The sequence below is a fragment of the Zalophus californianus genome, chromosome 9, assembly GCF_009762305.2.
Source record: "Zalophus californianus isolate mZalCal1 chromosome 9, mZalCal1.pri.v2, whole genome shotgun sequence".
In the NCBI taxonomy this organism is placed as follows: Eukaryota; Metazoa; Chordata; class Mammalia; order Carnivora; family Otariidae; genus Zalophus; species Zalophus californianus.
The window spans coordinates 60,087,181-60,114,225 of NC_045603.1; the positions used below are offsets into that span (position 1 = coordinate 60,087,181).

At 54.2% G+C, this 27,045-nt stretch overlaps 3 protein-coding genes across 8 annotated transcripts in view; all 3 read right to left on the reverse strand.

Annotated features, from left to right (window-relative positions):
* Positions 1-27,045, reverse strand: part of HOXC4 (homeobox C4) — a 60,717-nt gene that overhangs the window by 13,085 nt on the left and 20,587 nt on the right. The window lies entirely within an intron of this gene.
* HOXC5 (homeobox C5) lies at positions 7,106-9,503 on the reverse strand. Its single transcript, XM_027591942.2, has 2 exons — positions 9,016-9,503; positions 7,106-8,224 (listed from the first exon to the last, which is right to left on the reverse strand). Exons 1-2 carry the CDS (start codon positions 9,467-9,469, stop codon positions 8,010-8,012), a joined length of 669 nt encoding a protein of 222 aa, XP_027447743.1. The 5' UTR covers positions 9,470-9,503; the 3' UTR covers positions 7,106-8,009.
* HOXC6 (homeobox C6) overlaps positions 11,831-27,045 on the reverse strand; it is a 35,810-nt gene continuing 20,595 nt past the window's right edge. Inside the window, exons 1-3 of one of the 6 annotated variants that reach the window (XM_027591941.2) lie at positions 25,057-25,603; positions 13,728-13,953; positions 11,831-13,007 (exon numbers count right to left, since the gene is read on the reverse strand). In XM_027591941.2, the coding sequence (XP_027447742.1) occupies positions 12,700-13,007; positions 13,728-13,881 (462 nt within the window). In that variant the 5' untranslated portion in view covers positions 13,882-13,953; positions 25,057-25,603 and the 3' untranslated portion in view covers positions 11,831-12,699. Of the gene's footprint in view, positions 13,008-13,727; positions 14,552-22,972; positions 23,145-24,068; positions 24,126-25,056; positions 25,604-27,045 lie in introns of those variants that run through there. The other 5 variants (XM_027591938.2, XM_027591937.1, XM_027591940.1 and 2 more) reach the window with 5 other exon arrangements.

Here is a 27,045-nt window from a genome sequence, read left to right on the forward strand (position 1 = left end):
GGATCCCAGGGTTCTGTAGGACTCAAAGACAAAGAGATCTCTATCACCCCAGTTCCTCAGTCTAGACACCTTGAGTTCCTGGAGTCCCATCAAAGCAGCCAAGGGTTATATACAGACACACTAGTCTGGGTTACAAGGACCCAAAAAAAGGGAATGTGATTTTCTTGGCCCTCCAGCGGTCTACTTGCTTCCTTAAATTGAATCCCTAATCCAGAAAGCCTTAGCTTTGGGGGTCTTAAATCTGGATTGTCCCTCTTCTCCATCTCAAAGAGTTCCAGGGTCTCCAGTCCCATGAGCAGGAGGCTCAGAATAATTCATGCATCCCCAGCAAAAGAAAACAGAGAATTGAGGCCTAGGATCATGATGTTTCAGCTCAAAAACTCAGGCCAAATCATTTGTACACAGAAAGGGAGAGTCAAAGAGACAGATAAAGTTCACATGGGTATCAGGAGGGATTGAAGCAATACAATCTCTCCTCCCAGTGTCTGTTTGGACAGAAGCAAGCTCCCATCTTTCTTTTTCCACACTTCATGAGATTTGGAAACTCCAGTGTGAGAAATCCACACTGGAGGTGAAGGTTGGTCTCAAAGACTACCACACCATCTACCAGGGAAAAATAAATGTGCGTGCTTTAATTCTAACTCATGAAAGAGGTCAGTGGTGCAGTGTGGTTGAAGTTGATTTGGGAAGTGGGGGCTCCCTGGCTTCTGAGGGCAGGGGGCTCCCTGCCCTTCCTCTGACTTCTCATCCCAATCTTTCCCATCTGTGCTGTGGCATTGTCCCCAAATCAGGCCCACTCAGAAGATTAACGAGCAGAGGGGTGCTGACAAAGCCCAGCTCATACTGGCTTATTCCTTCCACCCCTGCACACTTGATGTCCCCAAAGAGAATTTAGAGGTCTGGGTGGCATAGACCATCAGAGCTCCCGCCCCTCCGTCATCTCAAGGAGGTAGAAGATCAAGAGGAGAAGGGGAGGGAAGGGGGACTCAACCATAAAATTAACCATGGAACGAAACCCTAGAGACCGGAGGGTCCTGGAGGGAGAAATGTCTGGGTCCGGACCCACGGGTGGATTGGCTCAGGGCCCATCCCAGGTGTTCAGGAAACACAAGCACTTCTGTCCCACATGCACGGCTTCTGTGCCATCAGATGCTCTTGCTCAGAAATAGTTTCTCACCCACTGCTTGTTCTGACTTGACCCATATAAACACAAACACAGGAATCCACACCTTCAGTGTCTGTGTCCTTTGGTAGCTACTGGCCAGAACACAGGATCATCATTTAGTTGTTTATGATGATGATGATGATGATGATGATGATGCAGCAAAGGAAAGGGACTTAAATTCATCAACTGTTTATAATATATCAGGGGAGGTGCTGATTTTCTGTGCTCACTCTTTTTTCCAAATCCCTTTTTCAACTGGCTCAAAGTTATTCAACAAACTAAAGGTACCAAACGCCACTTTCAAAAAGTCTCTACTTCTGCTCCCTTCCCCCACCACATCAGAGGTCATTTGATAAAGCTGATGGCTCCTGGGCACTTCCAGAAAGATAAATCAAAAAAGGTCTCTTCTAATCGCCCCCACCGGCCCCCAGGAGGATCAGAAGAGAATGAAAACTGGTACAAGGTAGGTGTTCAGGGAATAATGACCGTCAGAATTTGAATTCGGGTCTGAAGTTCATATCCACACCTACTGTACACCCTGATCTAGAGTCCACATCTATAAAGCCCAGTGAATTGGGTAGGATCTCACCGGTGAATATGGGAATGATCCAGAGGACACCCCCACAACTTCAGATCCCTGTACAACTGAGAGTGACCTCGAGGCACATTGTTAGAGCCAGAGGACGCAAGCCAAAGACTCCCCAGAACTAGTTCAGGGACAAAGGGAGGGGCTAGAATATTCTCAGCATCGCTTTTCCCATTCGTGTATCTGAGATAGGGCGGACCCAGGAGCTAAGGGGGATGATAAGGAAGGGATGGAGGAAGAGGAATTGAGGGGAAGGGCGAGACAGAGACCCAAGTACTTTTTGGCTGATTGGTTGGTGGGGGCCATGTGACCCTGCTTAGCCCATTTCTGATTGGTTGTTTGACCTTTTCCAGGGTTAAAGACCTAGGAACAAAATTAAAAGCTTCCCGGGTTGACTGGGGCACCTTGGCACTTGATTGATCGCCCATCTCCTGCTCCAGGAAGACCCCAAAATCGAGTGCGGGGGGGGGCGGGGTGGAAAACCAAGAGTCTCAGGCCCAATTTATACTTTCTTTCTTCCATTTATGTATTTGTCCTACAAAACAGTAAAAAAACTGGCCCAGACGGATTATTTGAGAGGAAGGACGATCTATTATTACTGAGGCAGGAAGAGGGCGTGATATTTAAATGGAACTTTTGAGCCTAAGAAACAGAAGAGGAGATGAGGAAGTCATAGAACCCCTAAGAGACGCTGTGTAAATTTGTAAAACAGAAACACACACCCCTCTCCACGGGACTGCGCTTTGGCCAGGAGTACGGGAAGGCAGAGTTTGCCTGGGTGTGGGACTTTGGCCCTAGCTAAATTCTTGGTTGAAGACCATTAGATTCGCTCCCTAAAGCCATGGGGAGCCGGCGGGAGGGGAAGAGTCAAGTTAGAGAGCAAGGAAAACTCCCATCTCCCTGAGGCTTGAATGGAAAGTTTCTAGAACCCCCCAAATCAGACTGATGGGGAGGGGAGAGTGGAGAGGGCTGATTATGAGAAAGGGAGAACCTGACAGTTAACTTTTGGAATGGGCTCCTGAGGAGATCTTCTAGGATCCTCACGCTTCCCCGGGAAATAAAGGAGTGGGGAGGACGACGGTGGGGAGGCCCAGTGTTGGTGCGGAACAGGGGTCCCCAGAGGGATGGCATCGGGGAGTCCCCCCCTCCCCCGCCGCCGGCCCCGCGCGGATCCCGCGCCAGCGCTCCTCACGCAGGCGAGAGCCGGCTAGAGCCGGGCTTGGAGATCGGCTCAGGCGCCCGTGTCTCTGGGTCTCTGTTCCCCTTGACCCTCCCAGAGTCGGCCTGGGCTCTCCGTCTCTGCTTGAGTCCTGCTTCTTCCTCAGTCCCCTTGGGCGGCAGGGGCACACTAACCGCGTCCTCCCCCCCCACCCCCAAAAGCATTTCTCCACAAAAGCGGGCGTCCAGACCCCCGCGCGCCCCAGGGCAGTCCTCCCTTCTCCCTTCTGGGAAGGCGCAGACCTGGCTCGCCCCGGCCGCTCTCCTCCCCTTTCCCTTGGCCTGGACCAGTCACCCTCCGTGGGCCCGCCTTCCACCCTGATTCGGAATCCCTCCAGATTCAGTCCATTCGGTCGACCCCTTCAAGAAGCCTGAGTTTCTACGTCGTCGCTGTCCTGGCTTAGCTCTGGGTGGCGCATGGGGAGGGGGGGTGCCTCACAGGTGTGGAGGACACATGCCTCCCGTGCCTGCCGCGGGGCTTCTCCTTCCTAGAAACCTTTAGGGAGGCCGAGCCTGAGACTGGCTGAAGAACTCCATGCCCATATTGGGCCCTGATGGCTCCACCACCACCCCCAGGCCACTCTCTCCCTAGAGCTGGGGGGCTTTCCTGGTCAGCGTAGTAAAGACATTGCCTCCACTCTCCCACCCATTTACACTCCACTCACAGTGGGAACCTCTGGGCCTCCGGGGCCTTTTACCTCAGGCAAGGGCTTGGGAATGCCAGGAAAGACCCCAACAGCTAGAGGGAGGCATGAAACCACCCTGGCCCCAGGCAGACTAAGACCCCAGACTACAGACGCTGGGACAGCTGCCCACCAGGCCTGGTGGTTAGGAAAGAGAAAATGCTTTGGGACTCTCTGGGTTCAACCAGCTGCCTTTAAGATGCTTCTGCCATTTCAGTCGCAGCCTGGGGGCTCAGAAGTCCCAAAGCCTTCCTTCCTGGCCTCCCTCTCCAGCTTCCTGGACTCTGAGTCACTGGCCCAAGGGCTGAACTGGCCCCTCCCTAGGCTGGGGGTGCCCCAGAGGCACTTTGCGCTTGCGCCTAGAGTTTGCACACTCTTACAAAACACCAAACACCCATGTGTCTGCCGCAGTCTTTCTTCCCCACTGAGGAGGGAGAGGGGGTCAGGGAGACCTGGCAAAGCTCTAAAGAACCCAGGCCTCTCTTTACCGCAGTTGACTTGCAGCTGGAGGGAATAAAGGGCAGGGAGGGGAGGGCTGGTCAGAGGGGACAAGCTCCCCCATCCTCCTACCTCCCAGCGGCTTCTACTCTTCTTCTTCCACCCTAGCCTGGGAATGCCCGGGGAGGCCTTCTTCCCCTCCCCTTAAAGAGTGGGAACAGCCTTCTATCATGGGGCGGGGGGATTAGGTAAACGGGAGAAAGGGTCAGAGAGAGAGAAAATTAACTTACAGCGTTCGCCTGGGATTCATTTGCGAAGATGTAACCCCTCACCATCATCCCCAGCGCCGTAATCCCCTCTAACTGCCAGGCCCTCTGTCCTAGCATTAAACCTCACCAGCAGCTGCGTGGCTGGACAGTTAAGATTATATATGATGTAAATATATTGTGGGTTTGTCAGCTCTCCCTACACCATAAAACTTGGTTTAATGACATCACGTGGTCCCCCAAGAGCCACTCACGGGCTTGCCTTCGGGCCATTCACATAAATAACCTCCAAAAGTTTCAAACTCCTAAATTCACATAGAAGCCGTGCGTATTTCTCTAATGCTCAGTTACACTAAAAAGCCCTTGTGCTGCTGCTTTGCCCCACCCCCACACCCCCCTTGCAGGGTGGGGAGGGGGGAGAGGGTGGATCCTTATTTATTTATTTATTTACTTACTTACTTATTTCCATAAGGACCTGTCGCCTTCGAGGTCGTGTTGATATTTTTTCCTCCTATTTTTTTTTCCTCCTCTCTCCTCTAATTGCTCAGAGTGGGTCGTGTCCCCCTCTTCCCACTCCCCCGGGAAGGTAAGTCATGCTTCTTCCCCTTTTTTTTTCTGGCTGCCAGAGCGGGTGGGCTTCAGGGCAAAGTGGGGAGGCAAGCTCCATGGTCTCTGCTGGGGACCCAGAAGCCCCTCCACTAACTTTCCCAGAGCAATGCCAAATCCTGGTGCTTGAAGATTGTTCCAGGAGGCTGGCCAGTGGGAGAACCCCCTCCCGCCTGCCACCCACCACCCCCAGGCTTCAAAGCAGAAGCCTCTGCTCTGGGAGAAAGCAAGGGTGTGGGCCGAACCTGGCCCCAGCGTCGGGGAGTGTGTCCGAGGCCTCTGGCTAGGTTGTGGCTGCTGAGGCCGCGGAAGCAGAGGCTGCGGCCTGGGGCAGGCCTGCAGACTGACAGGAGGGGCGGGGGCAGGCAGGCGCGGCTGCATCTACCCAAGCCTGGCCAACTTGAGTCAATCCTCCAGCTGCTCCAGGGAAAGAGGCCTTAACACTGCAGGAAGGAGGCGTTCCGTGCCAGGTGGGGCTGGTGTGCCCTGCAGTGCGGGTCTGAGCAACTTTGCCCCGGGACCGGCCAAGCCCTTCGTTCTACCCCTGGGGCAGTGCGTCCCCTGGGGAGGAGGTTCCGGGCCTCGGCAGCCAGGGATGCTGGCGTGCATGATGGCGGGCGCCACGGCCTCTTTCTTAGTTAACTGTTACCCACTGGAGACACCAGTGCTTTTCCACGCTTCACCGCTTGCCCAATAGTTTTACTCAGCATGGAGAAAAAATTAAAATAACTCCCTGAAGAAAATTACACATTTTATTTGAGAGAGAGAGAGAGATTGAGAGGGAAGCCTAGGTGGTGCTAGGTTGGGCAGACTGCTGTGTGCTAGTCAGGGAGAGACGCAACGAGCGCCCTAACCTGGCCTGAGTGCCGTTTGAAGGGAAGGGTGTAGCAATGGGCACAGATCAATAAACATTTGTTGAGACCTCCTACGTGCTAGGCACGGGGTGAGGAAAGACTCCTGGGTTAAAAAAAAAAAAAAAGACAGATGGATAGCTTAGGCAGTGGGATGCAGAGAAGTCAGTCCTTATAATAAATCCAAGGAGCATCAGCATTAATAATCATAAATATTCCCCTTGCCCCTCCCCAGAGTCTCTCTGCTCCCTTTCCCTCTTGGCTGTAAGAGCAGCCTTCTAGCCCAGCTCCTTAACCGCACCCTCCCCCAGTGTGGGGGGCCTAGGCTTGGCTCCAGGAAATCACCCCCATTGTGGGAGGCGAGAGAGGAAATGCAGTAAAGTTTTATGGACCCTTCCCACATTTGTTTCTCCTATAAAGTACTTCCTCCCCCATCCCATCCCAGGAGCCTGGAGCAGAGCAGAGCGTGGGCCTCAGCCAGCCTCGGCACCACCTGAATTATCTGCCTTTTCCCCTTTCCCTTTAGCCCACCCTCCCCCTCCACACAAAATCCCAGAGACTGAGACAAATGATGGCAAACAGACAGAACTCAGGCACCAGTCTATGCAGCTCCTTTCCCAGCTAATTGTCCTGCATAGCCTTAGGCCCTAGAAGTGGGGGAAACAGTCTGCACATTTCTTGCCAGGCAGGTACACTGTAGGCCGCCCTCCTTGCTCCCATCTCCCCCAGGATCTTAAAAAGCTGAGACACACTTCCTCCAACTCCCCCAGACCCCTTCACCAAGAAGTACCAACTCTTTCTGAGGATCCTTCTTGGGACCAAATGGGCCTCTAGGCTGAGGGCTCAGCCCTCCCTCTATGTCCAGCAAGGCCCCTCACCTAGCTCTGGGAGAGATCTTCAGAGGCCCAGGTTGGAGAGTATGAGCACCACGGAGCCTCCAGGCCCGGCAGATTAGCTCTGGCATGCAGTGGGGGCCGCTTGCCAGTCTAGAGGCCTCAGATCCACCCAGCCAAGGTGGGAATGGGGTGGAGAGGCCTGAAAGCCTTGGAGAGCCACAGCATGGGAAAAGCCAGTACAGACTGCCTAGGTGCCCTCCCCTTTCCCCGAAGGCCCATCTGCGAACCAGGGATCTGGAAAGGAGCTCAATTTCACCTCCCTCTTCTCAATCCCTCTAGAAGCTCCTAAAAACTCTTTTTAAAAAGAGGCTGAGAGGCTGTGGGCCTCCCCTATACTCCACAGACCATTTAGACACTTTTACCCAATACATGCCCCAAACAGAGAGGCACCGCTGCATCTTTAGTCCTGTTCTCTCTTTGTCTTTATTTGATATGACAAAATATAGTTTCAGGAAAGACCTGGAGTCAATAAATAGTTGGACAACAGTGATGGGGCAGGAGGGCACAGAGAGTCGTGGCAGGGACTAGTGGGCAGCCAGGAACCTCTAGGACTGCTTGCTGGGGTCCAGTGGCAGGGAACCCCCATGGTTGAGCTAGCTAGTGGTCTGAGGCAGAGGGGCCTGAGAAGGCATGCAGAGGGTGCAGGCTGGAGAGGTTACGGGGCTTAGGGATGGGTGAGAAGGTTTGGAGAGCCTAGGGCCACCAAGGGGGCCCTAGGCGGACCTTCAGTCATCTCCTCCCATTTCATATGCAAATCATTAAAAAACCGAACATGGAGTTTAGTCGCTACAAAGAAGCACCCCGAGTCTGGCGCCGGACTCCCCCAAGCATAGCCACTCTCGCCAGCCCTCAGCCGCCTGGCCAGCCTAAGCCGGGAACAAAGGACAGGGGAGGCCGGAGGGTCGGGGCGTGGGGCCCGGAGCCCCCGCAGGACCCCCCCTTAATTCCCGCCGGCCGTTCTGGGGCTGGGAGCCTAAGAGGCGGCCCAGGCCCGGTTTGTTCAGCACCAGCCCGTCTCCCACAGCCCTCTGGGGAGCCCCCGCGGAGCTTGCCCTGGCCCCCCCCACCTCCGGTGCTGAGCAGAACTGAGGGGAGTCCGCGCGGCGCGGACAGCCCCGCAGGAACCTGGGGTCGGTGGGGATGCGGAATGCCAAGGGAAAGCGCTTTTGTCTGTGAGGCCCCGGAGCCGGTGCTGCAGCCCCCGCCCTTGCCCCAAAATACAGAGAGAGGAAAACCGAAAAGGAAAGGCGCGGGGACCAAAGCGGGCTCCGGGCGCTATCTGCGGGCCTCCCCGCTGCCTCTAAAGAGCCTCTTTGCTTTTCATTTTGGAATCTTTCTTCCACTTCATCCTGCGGTTCTGGAACCAAATCTTGATCTGTCTCTCGTTGAGACACAAGTTGTTGGCGATCTCTATGCGCCTGCGGCGAGTGAGGTAGCGGTTAAAGTGGAATTCTTTTTCCAGTTCCAGAGTCTGGTAGCGCGTGTAACTGGTTCGGGACCGCTTGCCGTCCGTCTCTGGAATATAAACCCCCCCAAGCCAGGAAGGGGTGAATAACGTGCAGCGCCCCAGCGTCCCGACCCCAGCCCAGGCCCCCACCCGCCAACGGAGGGAGAGGAGGCGAGCCGGACAGGACAGGCCCAGCGGGCCGCAGGCGGGCCCGGCCCAGCCCAGCCCAGCCCGGCCCGGCCCAGCCCGGCCCGGCCCAGCCCAGCCGGCCCGGCCCAGCCCAGCCCAGCACAGCCCGGCCCGGCCCGGCCCGGCCCGGCCCCCGGGAGAGGCGCCTCTGCCCTGGCAGGAAACTTTCCGCCGCAGCCTTCACTCAGCAGCCGGAGGGGCTGAGGGTGTGGGGGGAGAGGGAGACCCAGGCTCGGACCGAACAATAAGCACCCTCGAGATCCGAGCACCGGGGACCCCCCTCCCGCCCCTCCCGAGTCGCTGGAATCCTCCGGAGCGGCCAGCGCCGGCCGAGCCGGCTCCACAGGGGAGGGAGGGAGGGAGCCGCGGGGGGATCCCCGCTCTGGAGCCGCGCGCTCCTCACCCTTCAGATCCCTCTATTTTTTTAACTCCCTCCCTCTCCCCCAAAAATTGAATATTGCCTTTTATACACGTTTTGTTCCTATGATCCAATTATGTCGTCGTAAATTTGGGCGCACACAGCCTCTAAGCCTTTTAGTGGACAGTTTTACGAGCCATTGATGCCTGGATCGTAAAATTTATGGCCGCAGGTTTTTTTTCTTTATTTGCCCCGCATGGCCTATAAAACCCAGGCGGACCCGAGCGCGCAAAATGAAGTCCTAAAGTTTACCGTGGCTCATGTGCAGTTTGGTCATCCACGGGTAAATCTGTGGCGGGGCCGGTGGCTGGCTCAGTCCGGCGGGCTGCCCTGTCTGCGCCTGCTCCTCTTTGATCTCCCCACTGCTCTTAGCTCGCTCCTCCAGCGCTGGGCGAGCCGCCTTCTGACTGTACATCCCGGGGTTCAGAGGAGCCGCTTCATCTCTGCCCAGAGCGTGTCCCGGAGCGGCCGCGGCGCTGCAGGCGGGGCGGTCGGGGTGAGCCCGGGGGTTGGCAGCCATGTCTACCCCGTGGAGAGAGTTGGAAGGCGCAGGCGGTGGGAAAGTGATGCTTAAGTCCAATCCACCGTAGCAGTACCTGGATGCCTGCACCTCTGAGGCCGATCCATAGTTCCCACAAGTTTGCATGTTATAGGCAGGGATATTGGGGCTCTGCTTATAGAATGAATTGGCTACGTAGGAGCTCATGGCGGGGAGGGCCCAAAAAAAAATTTCTGCACCCTTTTTGATTAAGGGTGATTTGTGACTCTTTGAAGTTGAGGGGTTTTTTGTTCTCCAAAGTGCACAATTTATAGGTGGAGATATCTCTTTCTTTATCCTATGCGCTCTTCCCAAATAAGGGAGCCTTAAATAGAGTCACGTGACTCAAGCGGCCACTCATAAATTTGGCTTGATGACCTCCGGGAGGTTAGTGATGGAAGCCGGCGAAACGCATCTTGATATGTTGGCAAAGCCCAACCAAGGGGGAGAGGGAGTGAGAGAGAAAGAGAGAGGGAAGGGGGAGAAAAAAAAATGGTTCTTGGAATTGGGGGGTAGCCGGGACAACGAGCCCACAGCGACACCTGGTGCCTACTTGGAGGAATTGCAGTCTGGCTTGTCGGCCTGCCTTCAGACCGCTGGATTCTCTACTCTGTAGAGAAGCTGGCTGTTGCTGCAACAAACACTTGAAATGGCCTTTTAAACTGTATTTAATTTTAAGGAAGGATGAGGTCTTGTTCAGAATACAAAAACTAACGGATAGCCTTGCCTCCCCACCCCCAGAGCCTTTCAATCTTCAAAATGGCTGAGGAAAGGAGATTTAGGTAGGAGGGCCCCTGGCCAAGTTGGAGATCCCAAGGGATTTACCTCAGGTTCTCTAAACCAAGCTTCGAGGTCCCTCTCCTTGGAGGCCCCAAGGCCCTGCTACTGCTGAGGAGGTGACTGTCAGCTTGGGGAAGCAAACCCAACCCCTGGAGAGGTGGACAGGATGCTCAAAGGAGGAGCGGTTCTGGGTGGACAGAACTAGACAGGGGGGAGGGTCAGGAAGGTGAAGGTGCTAGGAACTCTGGGATGAGCCTGGAGGTGAGGATCCAGGGAGAGTCGAGTAGACCTCACCATGCTGGGATCCCAGAGTGGCAACTAGGCAATTTTGTGTCTGTGTGTGTGTGTGTGTGTGTGTGTGTGTGTGTGTGTGTGTGTGTAGACCCAGACACAATGGGCTTGGAGGACTGCTCTGCATCCCTGTGCATGACCCTCACGGTGTATTCTATGCCAGATATTTGGGATAGAAAATAGATGTTAATTGAGGGCATGGAGAAGCAAGATTGAAGCTTCCACAAATGTTATATGAGCAGGGCAGAGGTAAAGGCCTGTTTTGTGCCCTTTTTGGAAAAGGCCTCTGGAACAGGCTTTCAGGGACCTAGATACAGAAGGTCCAGCAGAGCAATTTCTGAGCTATTTGGAGGCGTGGAAAGGACCTGGCTGGGGGTGGGGGATGGAGGAGGTGGGCAGGGCAGGCGCCTGGGCAACCTTCACAGCCTGCGGCCAGGGGCTCCACAGCCATTCGGCCCCTTTCCGAGCCCCCTCCCCTAGCCCCAAGTCTTATTCTTTCCTGCCTGCCTCTCCCTAGGAAATCCCCGCCCCTGCCAGGAGTAGCCCCCCTCCAGGCTCCCCCCACCCCCCCACCCCCGCTGGCGGAGGCGCTGGAGGGGGCGCTGGCGGGGATCTGGAAGGTCTGGAAAACTCTGGCGGATTTTTTCTCTCCGGGAGACCCCCTCACTACCTCACTCCCTAGGTCCACTCAGGTTTCTCTGGCTGGGCTTAAGGAGAGAAGGCCTGAGCTGGGGAAGGGTTAGGGTCTGGCTGAGCTCCTCAACCGCCGAGTTTGAGAGGCAAAGGAGTAAGGAACCAGACTGGGACTGGGGCTGTAAGGAAGAAGGAATTTTGTCCCAGCCCTGTCAGGAGTCCCAGAGCAGGCTCAGTTTCCAGGCTTTCCTTTTCGAGATGTCCTTGAATCTCTCAATCCCTGCGGAAGGGCTCAAATCCCGCGGTCTTCTCTTTCCCCTCGGCTCTCCGCCTCCGCCACGTTTCGCAACAGTCGGCCTGGCGCTGGCTGGGGGCTGCTCACGCGGCGCCCCCCTCCTCACTCCTGGGAGTGGACGGGGGAGACCCTGATGCCTGGAGAATGCTTCTTTTCTGGCCCTTGGGGGCTCGGGGTTCAGAAGCCGAGGACCCCAGACTACCACAGGCAGGAAGAAAGGCCTGTGTGGGGCTGGAGACCAATCCGAGCAACCCAGGCTTCCCCCCCCCCCGCACCCCCAACGAGATCCTATGCGGCCTTTTTTGCGGGGTGAGTGTGTTGCTCCGCTGGGAAGCCCAGAGAGGCCTCACAGACCCCCTAGCGCGTTCACCAGGAGAACGGGGAGGCCCCGGCTCTGCGCCCGGCTCCCGGGAAAGGCGAGCGCAGGGGGCTGGGGGCTTGCAGGCGGCGGGCAGACGCGGGAGCGCTCGGAGCCGGCTCCAACTTTAACCCCAGGCCGGCGGACGAGCGAATTAACAGAAATCCCGATATAAACTTTTAAAAATAATATCAGTTTTATTAAATATTCGAGAACGGATCCAGAGGTCGGATTTATACAGGAGGGTAACACGAGGGGGATTTTTTTAATTTATTTTTTTTCTCCTACTGGCTAAACAAACGTCATTCACTTTTTTTTCTCCCTTTTTGTAATTTTCCCTCTTTTTTTTTCCCCTTTTAAGATGGGAGTGGAACACGGACGGTGCTAAACATAAATATAAATACAGAGACCACAAATACAGCTAAAAATATTCACACAGAAACGGTCACAGTTTGTAATATGCCATAATGACCCCCAGGATTCTTTAAATACAATTTGCCTGGGCTGGGCATTTGCTGGGGCAGAAGGGCCGGGCAGGGGCTGCGGGGAGGCCCTGGGGGTTGCTGTGGGGCCACGACGAGCCCTCCTTGGGCCTCCCGCCCTCCGCGGCTGCCAGGCCGGGCCCTGAGGCCCCGGAGCGGAGGCCCCGGCCCGGGAGCCAGCTCTCTGCGCAGGGGCGGGGGTGTGGAGGCGCCGAGGGGGTGGGAGGCCAAGTCCTCATTTGGAGGGAGATCTGTGGAGTCTGAAGCGAGGTTCAGGGACGGAGCCCCCAAGGCCTGGGCGGGGGAAGGGGCCTGCAGACGAGCCGAGAACGAGCTAGCGAGGGAGCAAGGAGGAGGAGGCGCGTGGTGAAAGAGAGTTTGTGCGGTGAGGGAGGGGGTCCAGAGCTGACTCTCAGGTCCATATTTGACTCCCTAATTTTGTTTTAGGGAGTCAAAACACATCAGTTGTGCCAGTGATAAATACAGAGTGTGTGATTAGGAGGGAATTGGGGGGGTAGCAAGGGAGAAGGAGAGAGAGGGATGGCAGGGACAGTCCTGGTCACTCTTTCTGCTTCTCCTCTTCTGTCTCTTCCCGCTTTTCCTCTTTTCCGCCCAGGCTGTCGGCCGCGGCCCCTCCGCCGCCCCCTGAGAGCGTGGACGTGAGATTAGATTCTTTTTTCCACTTCATCCGGCGGTTCTGGAACCAGATTTTGATCTGTCGCTCGGTCAGGCAGAGCGCGTTGGCGATCTCGATGCGCCGGCGCCGCGTTAGGTAGCGGTTGAAGTGAAATTCCTTCTCCAGTTCCAGGGTCTGGTACCGCGAGTAGATCTGGCGACCGCGCCTCCGGTCCGCTCCATAGCCGACCCCTAGAAATCCGGGCACAAAACACACTAAAAACAATCAGCGAGGCATCCTCCGTAGACGATTTAGCCTAGCAAAGTCCTGACCCTCCCAACTTGGCCAGCAGCTCACGGGCCCCCTCGGACCTCAGCCTTCTCCCTTTTGCCCTGCCCCACCCCCACTGGGGGTACAGCCAGGATCCCAACTTCATTCAGTCCCCCACCATATGTTGGTAGGTGAGTGTTCCAAAGAAGGGGGGGGGGCAAGAACCAGGCAGAAAGCTGTAAGTCTAAAAACTGGTTTTTGAAAAATCCCAAACACTGGGCATGAGGGCCCCATTTCTCAACAACTGGGCTCCCCCACCTCCCCAAGCACCCTAGCTCCTTGGAAACTTCCCCATTTCTCTGCCCCTTATTCTCCCCCCTCCCTTCTCCTCAGCCTGACTCGACTTTGGGGGGCTCCCCCACCCCCTGCCCCCTCCCCTCATACCCTGCCCTGTTCCTGCCCCCTCAGCTTGCCTTGGAGCCCTCCAATCCGTCAGGGGCCGAGGGGGCCAGGCCCCTTCAAGCAAGCGGGAGGCGAGCAGAGGGGGCAGAAGAGGGGGCCCTGTCTCGGCGTCGGCGAGGAGACGAGCGTGATTGTTTTTATGGGGCCATAAAAAACTCTCTCCGCCCGTTCTTCTAGGGAAGCCGGTCATAAAGCCAGTTCAGTTTATTTAATTTATATCTCGGAGCTGTAAAACTCACCACTGTGCGAATTCATTCGCTGCATCCAGGGGTAAATCTGGATACTGGCTTTCTGGTCCTGGGGCGCAGTCCTGCCCTGCTCAGAACTAAAATCCTGAGCGATTGAGGTCTGTGTGTTATGTCCTAAGGTGTTTTGTCTGCAGTTTGAGAGCATGTCTTTCTCCTGGTAAAAGGAATTAGATCCATAGTCATACGGCCCCCGGCTGGAACTGAACACGACATTCTCCTGTGGCGAATAAAAGGGAGTCGAGTAGATCCGGTTCTGGGCAACGGCTGCTCCATAGGTCGAGAAATGCCTCACTGGATCATAGGCGGTGGAATTGAGGGCGACGTTGGGGAGGACGTCCTGGCCCCCGGCGAGGTGGCAGGATAAGGAAGGGTTAGTGAAGTAGGAATTCATCCCTTTGCCTTTACCTGGTCGGGCTATGATTTCTTTAATATTTATTTCTGTCTCCAGTTTGTACTCGGAACTAGATGGTTATAGGGACGGCTCCAATCCAGGACAGACAAAATGACAAAGTCAGCTGACCCCCTTCCAGCCAATCGCAAGCCAGATGTCAAGAAGGGGGAAAAAAATCGCTTCTGCTTCTGTTGATTCCCTAGTTGAGACTAAGTGTGTGCTTTGAAAGTAAGACTTGGATTTCTTTTAAAAATATGTATGTTAGGGAACTGATTTGGAGGTGAAGAAGGGTGAATATGCATTGGCAGGGCCTTGGGGCCCAGGGAAGAAGAGCTGCACTGGTAGGAAATCTCTCAGCCCCAGCTAACTTTGCTGTGCTGTGGCCAGAGCCAGGTCTGGAGAAATCCCTCCATTTTCAATCTGATTTCATCTTTTATATCTCCCCCCCTTCTAAAATTACATCCTGATTTCTCTGTGGGAAGAGCCCCTTCCCAGCTCAGGGGGAATCCCCAGAAATCCTACAGGAAATCCTAGTTTGACCCTCCATGGAGTGAGTCCTCATCACTAAACCAGTATTTTCCCCAAAAAAAATTTAAAAAAAATCAAAAGTAGAAAGAAACTGCATAAAACATGGTGCTCAGAGGAAGGAGAGTGTGGCTGATAGTCTTAGGTGGAAGGGAAATGTAGGGAGCAAGGAGGTCTAAAGGAGTAAGGATGAGACCTCAGGACACAGTGGCAGAGCTGAAGTGGGCAAAGGGGCCATGCATTTGCTTCTTCATCCTCTTAGCCCCCTTCTGCCTCTCAGAACACCCTTTTGGGGGGAAACTCTTGCAGCATTTTTGCCTAAAAGGGAAAAATGTATAAAAATACAATAGAAAAGAGAGAGGAAGAAGTAAAAGGTGGGAGAGAGAGAGGAAAAGGAAGAAAGAAAGGAAGAAGAAAGAACTCTGAGAGTCTTTCTAGACACATCAACTCCTGTTTATGTTGGTGAGAATTTATGATTTGGAGCCAGCGAGGGCCGGTGGGGTAATTCACATAGGATCCAGGCAGAAAGAGAAGGCTGGTGGGGCTCTGAAGGACAGCGAGTGTCTGGCAGGCTCAAGCCCCTGCACAAGTCAGAAGCCCCCAGGCCCCTCCGGACTCTGCCTGGCCAAGGGAGGCACCCTGGACCTGAGCTCTGGGGCTTGGGAGATTCCAGCAAAGGGCTCCTGGGGAGCTCTCACTCAAGGGCCAGCCACACCTGGCAGAGCCAGGCCTCTCAGCAGCCCCTACCCCCATTTTCTCTCCACCTTGGGGCTGAGAAAAAGGAAGAGAAGGTTAGGAAAAGGCAGCTGAGTTCCAGGCTTCTGAGAGCCGCAGTGGGCAAACTGAAACAGTGGAAGGTGTGCAGATGGAGTTTTTCTCCTGATTAATCCAAACTTAATTTGATATCATGATATAGGCTGAAAATGCTTTGAGCTGACAAAGAGGGGGCAGTGGGGCTAGCGAAGGGAGCAGTGGAAGCTCATATTTTCTCCTCACCATTTTTGGGGGGGGCTGACTATAACAAGAACCCGGATGTCTCCGGATTTTATGATCTTTTCCTTCTGTGTAACAAAGCGGAGTAATCAATGGGTAGCAATAAAGCCATAAACGGGACTACGCTGGGAAAAAACTCGTTTATTCATCTTCTGTAACGTTAAGGTTTCCCTGGAGTGTCGCTAGGGGGGAAAAATAAAGTTTCGAACCCAAAAGCAGACAGTGTGTAGGAGCTGGTGGAGACAACATGTTAGCTAATACATGAACCTCGTTAGGGGATTGAAGAGTCTTCCTGCCGGACAATTTGTGTTGGCTTTTAAAAATACAGCCCAATCCTTCAGAAAGGAGGGAAATTTGTTGGTATTTAAAAGGGTGGGGGAAAGACCTCTATCACTTTAAAGGTTCCCCCTCTTGGACCATACTTTCTTCCGCTCAAGGAGATAAAAGTGAAAGGGTAGAGGAGGGTTCCAAATTAAGAAAGAAATTTGGAGATGTGTCGTCTGGTTTGGGGGTGACATGGCAGGTACAGAAACACAGACACTAGCGTGACTTGCTTTTTGCTCTAGAATCCAGCTGTCCTCCAATTCATGGCATGCCTGGACAGAGGTTTTCAACAGCTGGCTGGGGCTCCAGGCCCCCTGGAGGGCAAGAGGTAGAGGGAGAAAGAACTGGGGGGGGGGGGGGAAGACCCAGGGGGCTGAGCTAAGAAACAAGTCAGCGCACCCCTGGACACAAGTAGCCGCTCTCAGAGTTCCCAGTCTCATTTCTGCCCTAAGGGTAGCAGTGTAACACGTAGAACAGGCCGGAAGAGAGAGTAAATTCCCTCCATTCCCCCCCCCCCATATCAGAGAGATTGCTAGAGGGATAAATCATGTCAGTGATATTTCCTTCAAGATATTAAATTGTTGCAATGTACAACAAATTGAATGATGGAAGATAGGATGTCTTAATGAGGTTTCACTTTCAATGAGTGTTGATTTTCTATGTATTTTTAGATCTCTTTTATGGGGGGGTGGGGAAAGGAAGGACCTTAGGAGAAAGAAGGGGCTTCTGGGGAAGCATGTGCTGCAGCCCCCCCAGCAAGGATGCCTGGGTTTCCTTGAGCCCCTCCTAAACAAAGTCTGGAGGGGAAAGGGGGCCCCAAAGTTGGGCATAGTCTCCTTTGGGGCCTGAAAGTAGTGGGCGCGGGGGTGGGCGACCTGAGGAGCAGAATGTAAGTCTCAGCCCCGGAAAGTTAAGTGTTTTATTACGTCCCTAAACAGAGGGCAGAGACTGAAAGGTCTCGCCGATTTATAATGAACAGAAACCAGCTGCTGGGGGGAAAAGGCAGAAATGCTGGAAGGGGGAGAGAAGGGGAAGCAGAAATACAAATAAATTCCACTACTGCTTAAAGATTTTTGGCAAAATTAATTTCCAACATACTCTCCCCCATCACCTTCTATTCCTGAAAAAAAGAAGCCTCCTTCTTTCAGTCAGATCTTTAATTATGCAGCTGAAATTTGCTGGAAGGATTCGCTCCAAGGGGGGAGAGCAGGTCAGATGAGCCCGATCTTCCCTCCATTGAATTATATTTTCCTTTTCTCATTTTATGTTAATTTTATTTTTTTGGCGAAAGAACGAGGGTCTATGGGGGCATAGCTGGGACTTGGGTTTTTCTAAATATATTTATATTTTCCTGTTAAATTTGTCTGAAAACAATTATGGAAACTCATCAGCAGAAGCAAGAACAGATGTTTTATTAAAACTGCAGTTGAGCTCTGTAAATATGCACAAGTCCTGGGAAGGGGGGGACTTGTTCTTTGTTTCTATAAAACAAGCCTAGAGCAATCAGAGAACACCCCCATCAGGCCCGCAGGTCTCTGAGTAGCTCTGCCCCTTGGGCCTCCGGAATCAGGCATTCGGAGGGGTTTGGCGGCGAGAGCAGATTTTCGCTTTCGGAGCTGTAATTAGTGGATTCAAAAACAGAATTCAAAAAAAAAAACTCAGAAAAGGAATAAAGGGGGAAAGTTGCCGTTCGCTGCTCCAGTCCCCCCATCTCCCCAGTCCAAAACACATGCTTCTCATGAGCGTTAATTATAGGAGAGGAACTTATTGCAGGCGCCATGGGCCTGCACGGAGGGTGGGGGGGGGTGGGCAGTCACTGGCCTGGAGTCCCCAAGGCTAAGGGGTGCTTTGGAGGCTGGGCACTCGACGGTTTCCCAGAATGAGTCAAGCGCTCCTACCCCAGCCTTAGCCTGCTCCAGGCCAGGGGCTGGGAGCCTGTGTCGCTCTGAACTGGGGAGAAGGTGGGTGTGATTGGACTCTGGCTGGGAAGGGGTTCGTGGGCAGGCCTCCTCTTGTCTGCCTTTGCTTTCCACGCTGCTCTGGGAAATATATTAATTTCTTGCGGAAGGGTATCTGAAGTGAGAGGGATGAGATCTGGAATGGTTACTGGGGGACAATCTTTTCCAGAGGTCCTGGCTAGTTTGTGTTCTGCCAGTCTTCTCTCTTTTCCTAGATCCCCCAACTCCGCGCAGATGTCTGTGACTCACCCAGCCTTGCACACAGATACACACACTCCATTTCTGGCTGCTGGCGCCACCAACTACAGCTCGGCACCTCCGGAGGCTGCTCAAGGACCTGGACACCCGAGCCGCAGGACTCAGCGCTCGGCCTGGGCGCTTGGCTGCCTGGAAGCCGCTGTAGCTGCCCCACTCACCCCTGCCAATTCTTGATTTTGAGAGCAGGGGAAGGGCGGTGGCTCCACCAGCCCCTTTTGTGCCACTGGGCAAGGGCTGAAATCCCTCTTGCAGAGAAAGCCCAGTTTCAATAATTGTTCAGCTCACCTTACAATCGCACTGTTTGGTTAAGGCTTTGCTGTTCTAGAGCGATTGCTCGGTTGGCCCGACGGGCTTATGATTAGAATTTTTTAACTTAAAAATTAAAAAATAAATCCACTCCAAATGCCCAGTGTTTTGTGTAGGAGTTCCTTTGATCTCCATAGAATCCGGAGTAAAAGGATGGCAAAGAGAGTCTCCAAATCCGCCAGAGAACCTGACTGCGGGCAACTGGGTCTGCTTGGGGACACCAAAGCATAGCTCACCCAAGGAGCCTCCAGTTTCTCATAGATACGGTGGGGGAAGTAGTCTGAGCACATACCTCCCCATACACACATTGCATTCCAAAACAGAATGTTCCTCCTCCTTTCAAAGTTCAGGCATGGAGACACTTGGAGAAGGTGAAATTTGACACATCCAACCTGGAAATGGATCCCATTTGGGGGTGCTTATATTCTGGGGACAGGGCCCAGGCTAGCCAGCTAAATGGAGTTGGGGGACAGCGGGGCGGGTGGCGGGGGGAAGGAGGACAAGGCCAGATGGGGTATGTCAAGCGCCTGAGAACTGCCCCAAACACCTCTGAGGCCTGGGCTGGCAAATTCTCTTTTGAGCTAAGACGTTGAGAGGCTGCCCAAGCTGCTTTTGCTTTATTTGCAATTAAACAGAGAAGAAGGGTACATGGGGAGGCTCTGCTAACTCCCATCATATTTTCTCTCCTCTCTCTCTCTTTCCAGACTTCTGCCTGACCTTTCTTTACCACCACTCCAGTTGATGCTGCTACCATCAGCAGACACACTCCCACAATGGTATTTGTTTAGCTTCTCAATTCACTTCACTAACAAAGTTCAAAAGTAAAATAGATCCCGAGCATCTCTGTCCCATCCCACTCAGCCCTGAGCCCCTTTGGGCTCATCATTGGAAGAAATCATTTCTGGCTTTTGGGGGCCTGGCCCCCAAGCATCCCACCTCTGTCCCACGCAGCTGAATATCAGCTGAGGAGAGGGCATGCAAGAGAACCCCAGACGAGTATCTCATCCCCACTGTGAATGGGGAGGGAACTCAGATGCTGAGTGACATTTCAGGGAGGAAAAGCAAGTGGCCCTGGTTGGCCCAGGAGGAAAAATGAAAATCTAGAATATTTTTGGCCCCCGGAATGGGGCCAAAGGATCCCCAACTTCCTAGCTTTTCTTATACTCCTCCACACTAAGCACTGCTTGGACCCACTTTGGAGGTTTAAGAGAATTGTAAACTTCAGGAGCACGGCATTTATGACGTCACAGTGAGTTGTCATGAGGAAATTGTAAACGTCATATTAAGTTATATACGGGGTAGGCGTTTTGTGTGGGGGTGCGCTGCCTCTTCTCACTTTTTTTCTTTTTCCCCTGGCCTAAGTTCTCTCCCTTGAAAATAAAATGTTATTACATTCTGGAACAATAAGCCAACAATGAAACATCATCCTCATTTCCCTATAAATAATTTTATCTTTTATTGTTTGCGGATCTGAGAGAACCATTTAATCTGCACTGGCGAAAAGAGAGAGAGAGACGGGGAGGGGGAAATTAATTTCAGAAATGAGAATATGAGTTACTTCGATGATAGTCTTTTAGATTTGATAGCCAGGAGCAAAATTAGAGGCGAACAGTGGCCTCTCCGACTCTACACCTGGCGGGATTGGAGATTTATAGGATCTTTAGCGAAGGGGCAATTTAATTTTGTAGGATTTGCTTAAATTCACTGCTATTTTGGGGGGCTGAGAAGGGAGGGTGAGGGGAGAACGACATGCTTTATCTAGTTTTATGAATCTGCCAACATTACCCTGATTTAAAACCCAACAACCTGTGTCTCAGGGAAAACTCCTGCAGAAAGGAGTGAAGGAGTGGGGTGAGGGGGACTCGGCTTTCTCAATGACTGTGGCCCCCTTAACCAAGCAGTTGCCAGGGGGAAGGAAGAAAAGCCCGAGGCAAGGGGAGGGCGGCTCTAAGTCTCTCTACCACCAGGACACCCGGAGGTTTATGGTGTCCCCATAATTCCCCCAACCCTATAAACAGCTGCCCTATTTTAGGATGAGTTCTGCTTCCTCCCCTGGGAAAGGGAGAGTGAGGGAGGAGGTAATGGCGGGAGCAGGGTGCCGGAAAGGGGAGGGAGCACAGGATAGCGCCGCACTTTGTTCTCCTGGGTGAGTTTGCTGGTTTGGCGGGTTTCTGACGCAGGGTGGCAGTAGACAAAACAAGTAAACAACTCACAGACACAATAAACAGGGGCGGCTGCAGCCACCGTGGCAGAGGCCGTGGGCCGGGTGAGGGGCACAATTTGGGGTAGTGTCACCCCAGCACCCAGGCGTGGCCGAGGTCCAAAAGCCCGAGGCTGCCCCCAGTGCCGGCAGGAGAAGCTGGAAGAAAGCTGCACGTCTCCGCACCCGCAGCAGCGTGTCTGGACAGGAAAGTCTTGGGAGGAACCTGATTGCCTAGGGAGTGGAGGAAAACCCCACTAGCCCCTTTCCTGTCCTTACTTTCTTTCAGGAGCAGTTCACGGACATTTATATTCTCCCCTGCTCTGTCCTCTCGTGGCCCCAGCAGGGAGAAAGCCTAGGAAGGGAGGCTGGGAATTCCCTGCCCCGGCGCACATTCAGTGCTCCAGGCCCACAGGCAGCTAGACCCAGCTTCTCCGGCGCTGCCCTGCCAGCCTTCTTCCCAGCTTCTTCGGTAGAAGAGAGAGAATTAAAACGAAGTCCCACCAGTAACCAGATCTGGGTATTTGGCGAGCTTAGAGAGCCCCTAATCTGCCCCACAGACGACACAGGCAAATCTCGGGTCCGGTGAGCAGGGGCGGGAGCGGGGATAGATGTTCACCGCACCCCCTACGCATTCCGTCTGGCCTTCTCCACCAGCCTCTTCCAACAGCTGCCTCAGACCACTGCCCAGAGGCCACCTTATTAACCACTCAGATCTCCTTCACTGTCCCGGCAAGGCTGTAAGCACCAGGGCCTAGCCAACTGCTCAGAACTGCTCCGAAGGTCCACCTTACCCACAAAAAGAGTTTCCCACAAAACTCACTTTCAACACCACAGTGTTCCTCTGGTAAACAGCCTCTGAGTTGGGGAAGTCTGGGGGCAGGTGTGGAGAGAAAGCAGAAGGATTCAGTATTTCCCCAGCTGCTTGGACAGTGAAAGCAATAAGGTCTGAGAAAGCCTTTATGGCATCCGTCGGTTACTGGAACCCGCATACTCCGATCCCAACACGCACACATTTCCAGGAGAGCATGCACAGAGGGCCTTCTTGGTGCACCCAATGCTTCCCTGAGCCCAATCCCATCTAACAAAATTTTGCATGCACATAAAAAGGTGTTTGAGCGAATACAAGCATGGTAATATACAATTAACCACCGAGGAAATATGAGTTCTGTATATATTCATGCATAAGTCGGAGTCTGTACATTTGAGCCCGTATATAATAAGTGTATAAAGCTACCAAGCCTGGTTTCGGAACACAACAGCCAACCCAACAAGGCCGCCTTCTCCAAACAAGGGTGCATTCTTCCTAGGGATCACAACTGTCAGACCAGGGAGAGAAAGGGTTTGCTCTGCCCATTTCTCCTTAGCTAGGAACTGGCGCATAGAATACAGTGCGTGGCAGGGCTGACAAAGCCTGTAAGGGGCAGGCCTGAGGTGCCCAAAGAGTGGACTCAGAGGGGAACCCTGGGCTCCAAGGAGTATTGCCAGAACCTGACCCACAGATTCAGTGCCTCTGCCCAGACTTAGTCCTGGGCGTGCAGAGTCCTCGGGCCAGATTCTATTCTCAGCCGCTCTGGCTATTATTAGATATACACACCAGTGCTTTCCTGCACTAAGGACCACGTTTACAGGGAATCTGGCCTACAAGGAGGCTGAGGGTTGCCACTGGTGGCCCCTCTTGTTGCTTCTGTTTGCGCACCAGAGTGGGAGAGGAAGAAGGGAAAGAAAATCGAAAGTAAGGAGGGAAGGAAGGCGCTGGCGTTTGGGGCTGGATTTATCCCCTGGACAGACTAGAAAACTGGAAAACCAGGGTCAGTCACCGCTGCTATTCTTTCTCTGCATCCCTCTTGTCTCATGAGAAGGATCTAGGGGGTGAAGAACGTGGGGGCCTGCAGGACCCTAGCCAGGAAGGGACAGAAAATCAATTGATAAAAATATTATATAAGGACACCTCAGGATGGTACCGTTAACCCATCACCCATGAACCCTAGCACCCTGAAATCTCCCCGGCAGCACATCTGTTCAGATCCCTGTAGGCCGAGACAAATACCCCAGCCTTACCCAGGCCCACCCCTCCAAAGGGAGGGGGCCCCCTCTAATATCCCAGGTGAATCCCCACTCTCCCGAGTGGCCTTCTCCGAAAGCTGTTTTTTTGGGGGGGTGAACAAAGGAGACTTGTGCCCCCCTCCAGTCAGTGCGGCCATCTGTAGGGGCGGGGGGGCAGGTAGGCAGACAAGGGGGCAGACAAAATACAGGCGAAAGAGAGAAATAGAGGCCTCACCGGTCGGCGGTTCCCACATTATGCCCGAGAAAGGCTCCCATTTTCAGGCCTCCGGGGGGCCCCTCCACTGGCCCACTGCACTCCCCTTGCCCTTCTCAGGTCCCACAGCCTCGGGGGCTCGGTGGCCACGGCATGGCTACCGGGGGCGTCAGGCCCTGGGCCGCACTGGAGCGGCGGGAGAGCGCGCGGCAGCCTGAGCAGGAGGCGGGCTGGGCCCATTTGGGGAGAGCCAAGCGCTTTTCTCGATCGTAAACAAGGAACGCGAAATTAGCCCCTCGGCAGACGCCTCTGCCGACACACAAGTCCTATTGGGGGGGGCGGAGTGGAAGGGGGAGAGAAAATGCCATTTCTTCCCCCGGGAGAATACCTCAGAGGCCTTTATGTCGGATACGAAACGGGAATTTTGGGGGGGCAGGACAGGAAGGGAAGGGGATTGTGGGGGGGGAGGGGACAGAAGATTCACCATCAACTCGGACCCAAGGGGTTTGATTTGAATGCAGTCGAATTATGTTTTTAAGAATTTGATAAAAACAGGTTCTCCCTCCCAACCTCCCCGCCCCCCCCCCCGACCCCCAGGCGACGGGTCAGGGTTTAAACAGGAAATCGAGGAGCGTTCCCCTCCCCCACTCGGGCTTGGCGGAGAAGCCCAGTTGCGCCTCCAGAGAGGACTGGAGGTGGGGGGCAGCTCTTAGCTCGGATTGAAGGTGAGTCTGGCCCCCAGACTCTCAGACCTCTCCAGGAATATGCGCTCCTCCTCCCCCAGCTCTGGGGTGTGTCTGCCTGGGTGTGTAAGCGTTTGTGTGTGCATCGCCCTTTATAAACAGAAGCTCACACATATAGGGGCCGCCTCGGACCCAGGCCAGGGAGCAGGGCGGGGTCATATATCAAACTGCAACACATTCAGGGCCACGTACATTTGGAAGAAATTAAGCCACTGTGTTATGAAACCATATGTGTCGGGTTAAGACCATACAACACGCCATTAGCGCCAATTATTAGGAAGATCCCGAGCGCCCAGGACCCTCCGGGCCGCCCGATTCTGACGTCCCTACCCCACGAGCGAGCCGCGCCTTGAGTCCTCACTGCCTCCACTCACCCAAGAGGCCCCACCAGCGAGGCCTGGGCCTGTCCCCATCCAGTCTGGGGCCTCCCCAATTCCCACCTCCGCCCCAGACAAAGCAGATCCCAGCTCAGAGCAGCCAGGCGAGGCGGGTGAAGCAGCCCAGTGGGTAACCCGGGTACGGTGGCCGCGGTTGGGGGTGGGGGACGCTGGGCCGGGTGAGAGAAGGCAGATTGGCCCCTTTTCTCCAAGCACAAGATGGCTTTTGAGTACCGCGTCCCCCACCCCCACCCACCCACCCGCAGTGCAGGGCACCTCCCATCTTTCCGTCCGCTCGAGTGGGGGCGGGAGCTGGGGGTGGGCAGACGCACTCTCCTCCGCTGACGCGCACCAGCCAACAGCCTCCCGCCTAATTGCCAATTAACAGGCCCCGCCGCCAGCCTAGCTGCGCTCTCTTCCTGCTCAGCCGCCCGGCTCTGGGCCCGCACTGCGCATGTGTGAGCTCTCGCGGTGGCTCTCTCCGGGAGGGAGGGGGCGGCGGGCAAGGAGGGGGCTCTGGAAAGTTTGTTTGTGGGTTGGGGGGCTGACTTTGCTCAGGGGTAATGGTTACAATCTACAGTTCTCTCTCCTGCCCTGGAGTTTGAGCTTCCGGGCCCCCTCCGTCCCAGTCCCATTAGCCAAGAGGCCGCAGATCTATATAATAGGTAAGAACAGGGTGGGCATCAGGCAGCGGGTCAGTGCACTAGACCCCGGCCTTGAGCCCCACAGACGCAGTCCTCTTCCCCCCCCCACCCCCAACTTCGGCGCACAGTGACATCAGGACAACACACTTCCCACACCACCGTATTACAGCTTAACCCAATCCTCCCCCCACTTTTCCTCCCCTTAATTGCCCGCACGCCCACCCTCTCGCCAGCCCCCCTCTCCTCTCTAACCAAGACAAGCCGCTGCTGTCCTTATCTTGAAACCGCCACCCAGCTACGGACCATTAGTTACATATTTGAACCAATAAGGAAACACTTACCGGGCGCTGCTGTCACTCTCCCTCTCCCTCTCTCTCTCTGCCTCTCTCTCTCTCTCCCACTCTCTCTTTCTCGTCTTCCCTTATTCTGTGCCGCTGCCGAGCCTGTCTCAGCTCCATACACACATATATACTTTATATAAATTTAAAAAAATAAAAAAGAATAGTCCCAATGATCAAAAAGCCAAATAAAATTAAGGAGAGTTGCAAGAAGGGGGCAGGAGGGAGAGGCTGGAAGAGGGGAGGGGCGGAGGCATCTGCAGCTCCCTATCTCAACTCCTGCTCCCGCATACCTCCTGCCCCTTGGGGGGCTAGAGGATCGGGAAGGGAGAGAGAGGTGCCCTCAACTCCTGCCCTTTCCCCTACATCCCCCCCTCCCCGGGTGCCCCCAGCTTCCGGCAACTCCACCTGGGAGGAAAAAAATTAAATGGGGGAGAAAATAATTATTAATCAGATTAATAAAAAAAAAATACTGGTAATGAAGGGAGCGCCCAGCGCAGGTTTCCCTGGCAATGGTTAGGCTCTTACAGGGAGGACTGTTCTGCGGAGCGCTCCGAACGGACAAACCACAATAAAAAGTTCACGTTCATGGATGGAATCCACATGACTTCTTGTGGCCAATCCAACTTGTGAGTCGATCGTAAACTTTTATTACTCAGCTGTAAATTTTCTGCAAACAACCGGGAATGCGATGCATTTGTGTAGCGTGTGCAAATGGGCGCCGCGGTCGCCATGTTTACCCAATTCTCTCGGAGAGGGAGCATCCCCCGACCCCCACCCCACCCTCACCCACCGCCCACTCCCCACGGGCCAGGCTGCTCCAGGCTAGCACAGAAAGGGCAAAGGGGGGACGCGAGAGGAGGAAAGGAGGGATTCTGGCGCTGAGTCGGCCGCCTCCCTTTGCCATACCGAATTTTAAATATTTTTCTTAATAAATGGGGTATTAAGGTTGGATCTGGGGGAAGCGAGGCTTTGCAAAGGTTTGTGGCACTGGTGGTGCAGTGCCGGCTGGAGGGGTGAAGGGACTGAGAAGGGATGCACTCCCAACTCCTACCCTTTTTTCTAGGAAGAGAACTACATCTTTCCCAGTGGGGAGCCCTGGCAGCCCCCCCCCCCCCCCGTTCAGCCCCAGACAGGAGCAAGAGGGACACGCGGCTGGAAGCCTCATAACCAAGCCTGACCTGGCCGTGGTCTGAAGAACGGAGAGGGCTTAGACCCGAACTGGGTAGCCCTGCCGATGCAGCAGGAGGGGTGAGAGTTGGGGGCAGCCACCAGAACCCCCAAAGTGCCCATCATCCCAGGCTCCTTTCTCAGAGAAAATGACATTTTTCCTTCTCCTAGACCATCCCCAGTTTCAGGTCTCCTCAATTCCTAGGTTTAGATGGCAGATTACTCCCAATCTATTTAGAAATAAAAATAAAATTAAGGCCCAAGATCTTGGTTCCTACTCCCCACTCCCCCCACCCCCCCACCCCCCACCCCCGCTTTGGGTGCAAGGCAGCTTGAAGCCTTTTCTATCTTGTCAGGTGACCAGCACCCACCTGCCTTTTTCAGAAAAATTCTGGTGTTCAAGCAGCTGGGATACACCTTGGAGGCCCTCCCCCCAGAAAGAAACTTATCTTTCCCCAAATTCCACCTTCTGTGCTAAATTCCAAGCACTTGAGGTGTCTCCCACCTTTCTCCAGACCCATAATTTTGGCGATGAATCCAATGTGGGGGAACCCAGAATAAATTCCCCCCATAGAGACTATTTGCCAACCAGTCGCAGCCCAGCCGAGTCACAGCCCAACACTCCCCACCAGCTGGAGATCTGAAGGCCCAAAGCTCTCCCCTTGATCCCTTACGGAGCTGGCGTGGGGACATCCATGGCTGGGTGCCCCACCCCAACCAATAGGGGGCCCCTTATCCCCTCCCCAAACTTCCTCCCTGGGTAAGGGAAGCAGTTCCCTCAGCCGGATGCAGAGACCTAGTTTCTTTTACAAACCCACCCAT

Bases quoted from the DNA above. Each gene is read 5' to 3' on its own strand.
- HOXC5 (XM_027591942.2), bottom strand. From the start codon at position 9,469: ATGAGCTCCTACGTAGCCAATTCATTCTATAAGCAGAGCCCCAATATC. The intron at 8,225-9,015 runs GTAAACTTTAGG...TTTATATTCCAG, and splicing joins CAAACTGCACATGAGCCACG to AGACGGACGGCAAGCGGTCC.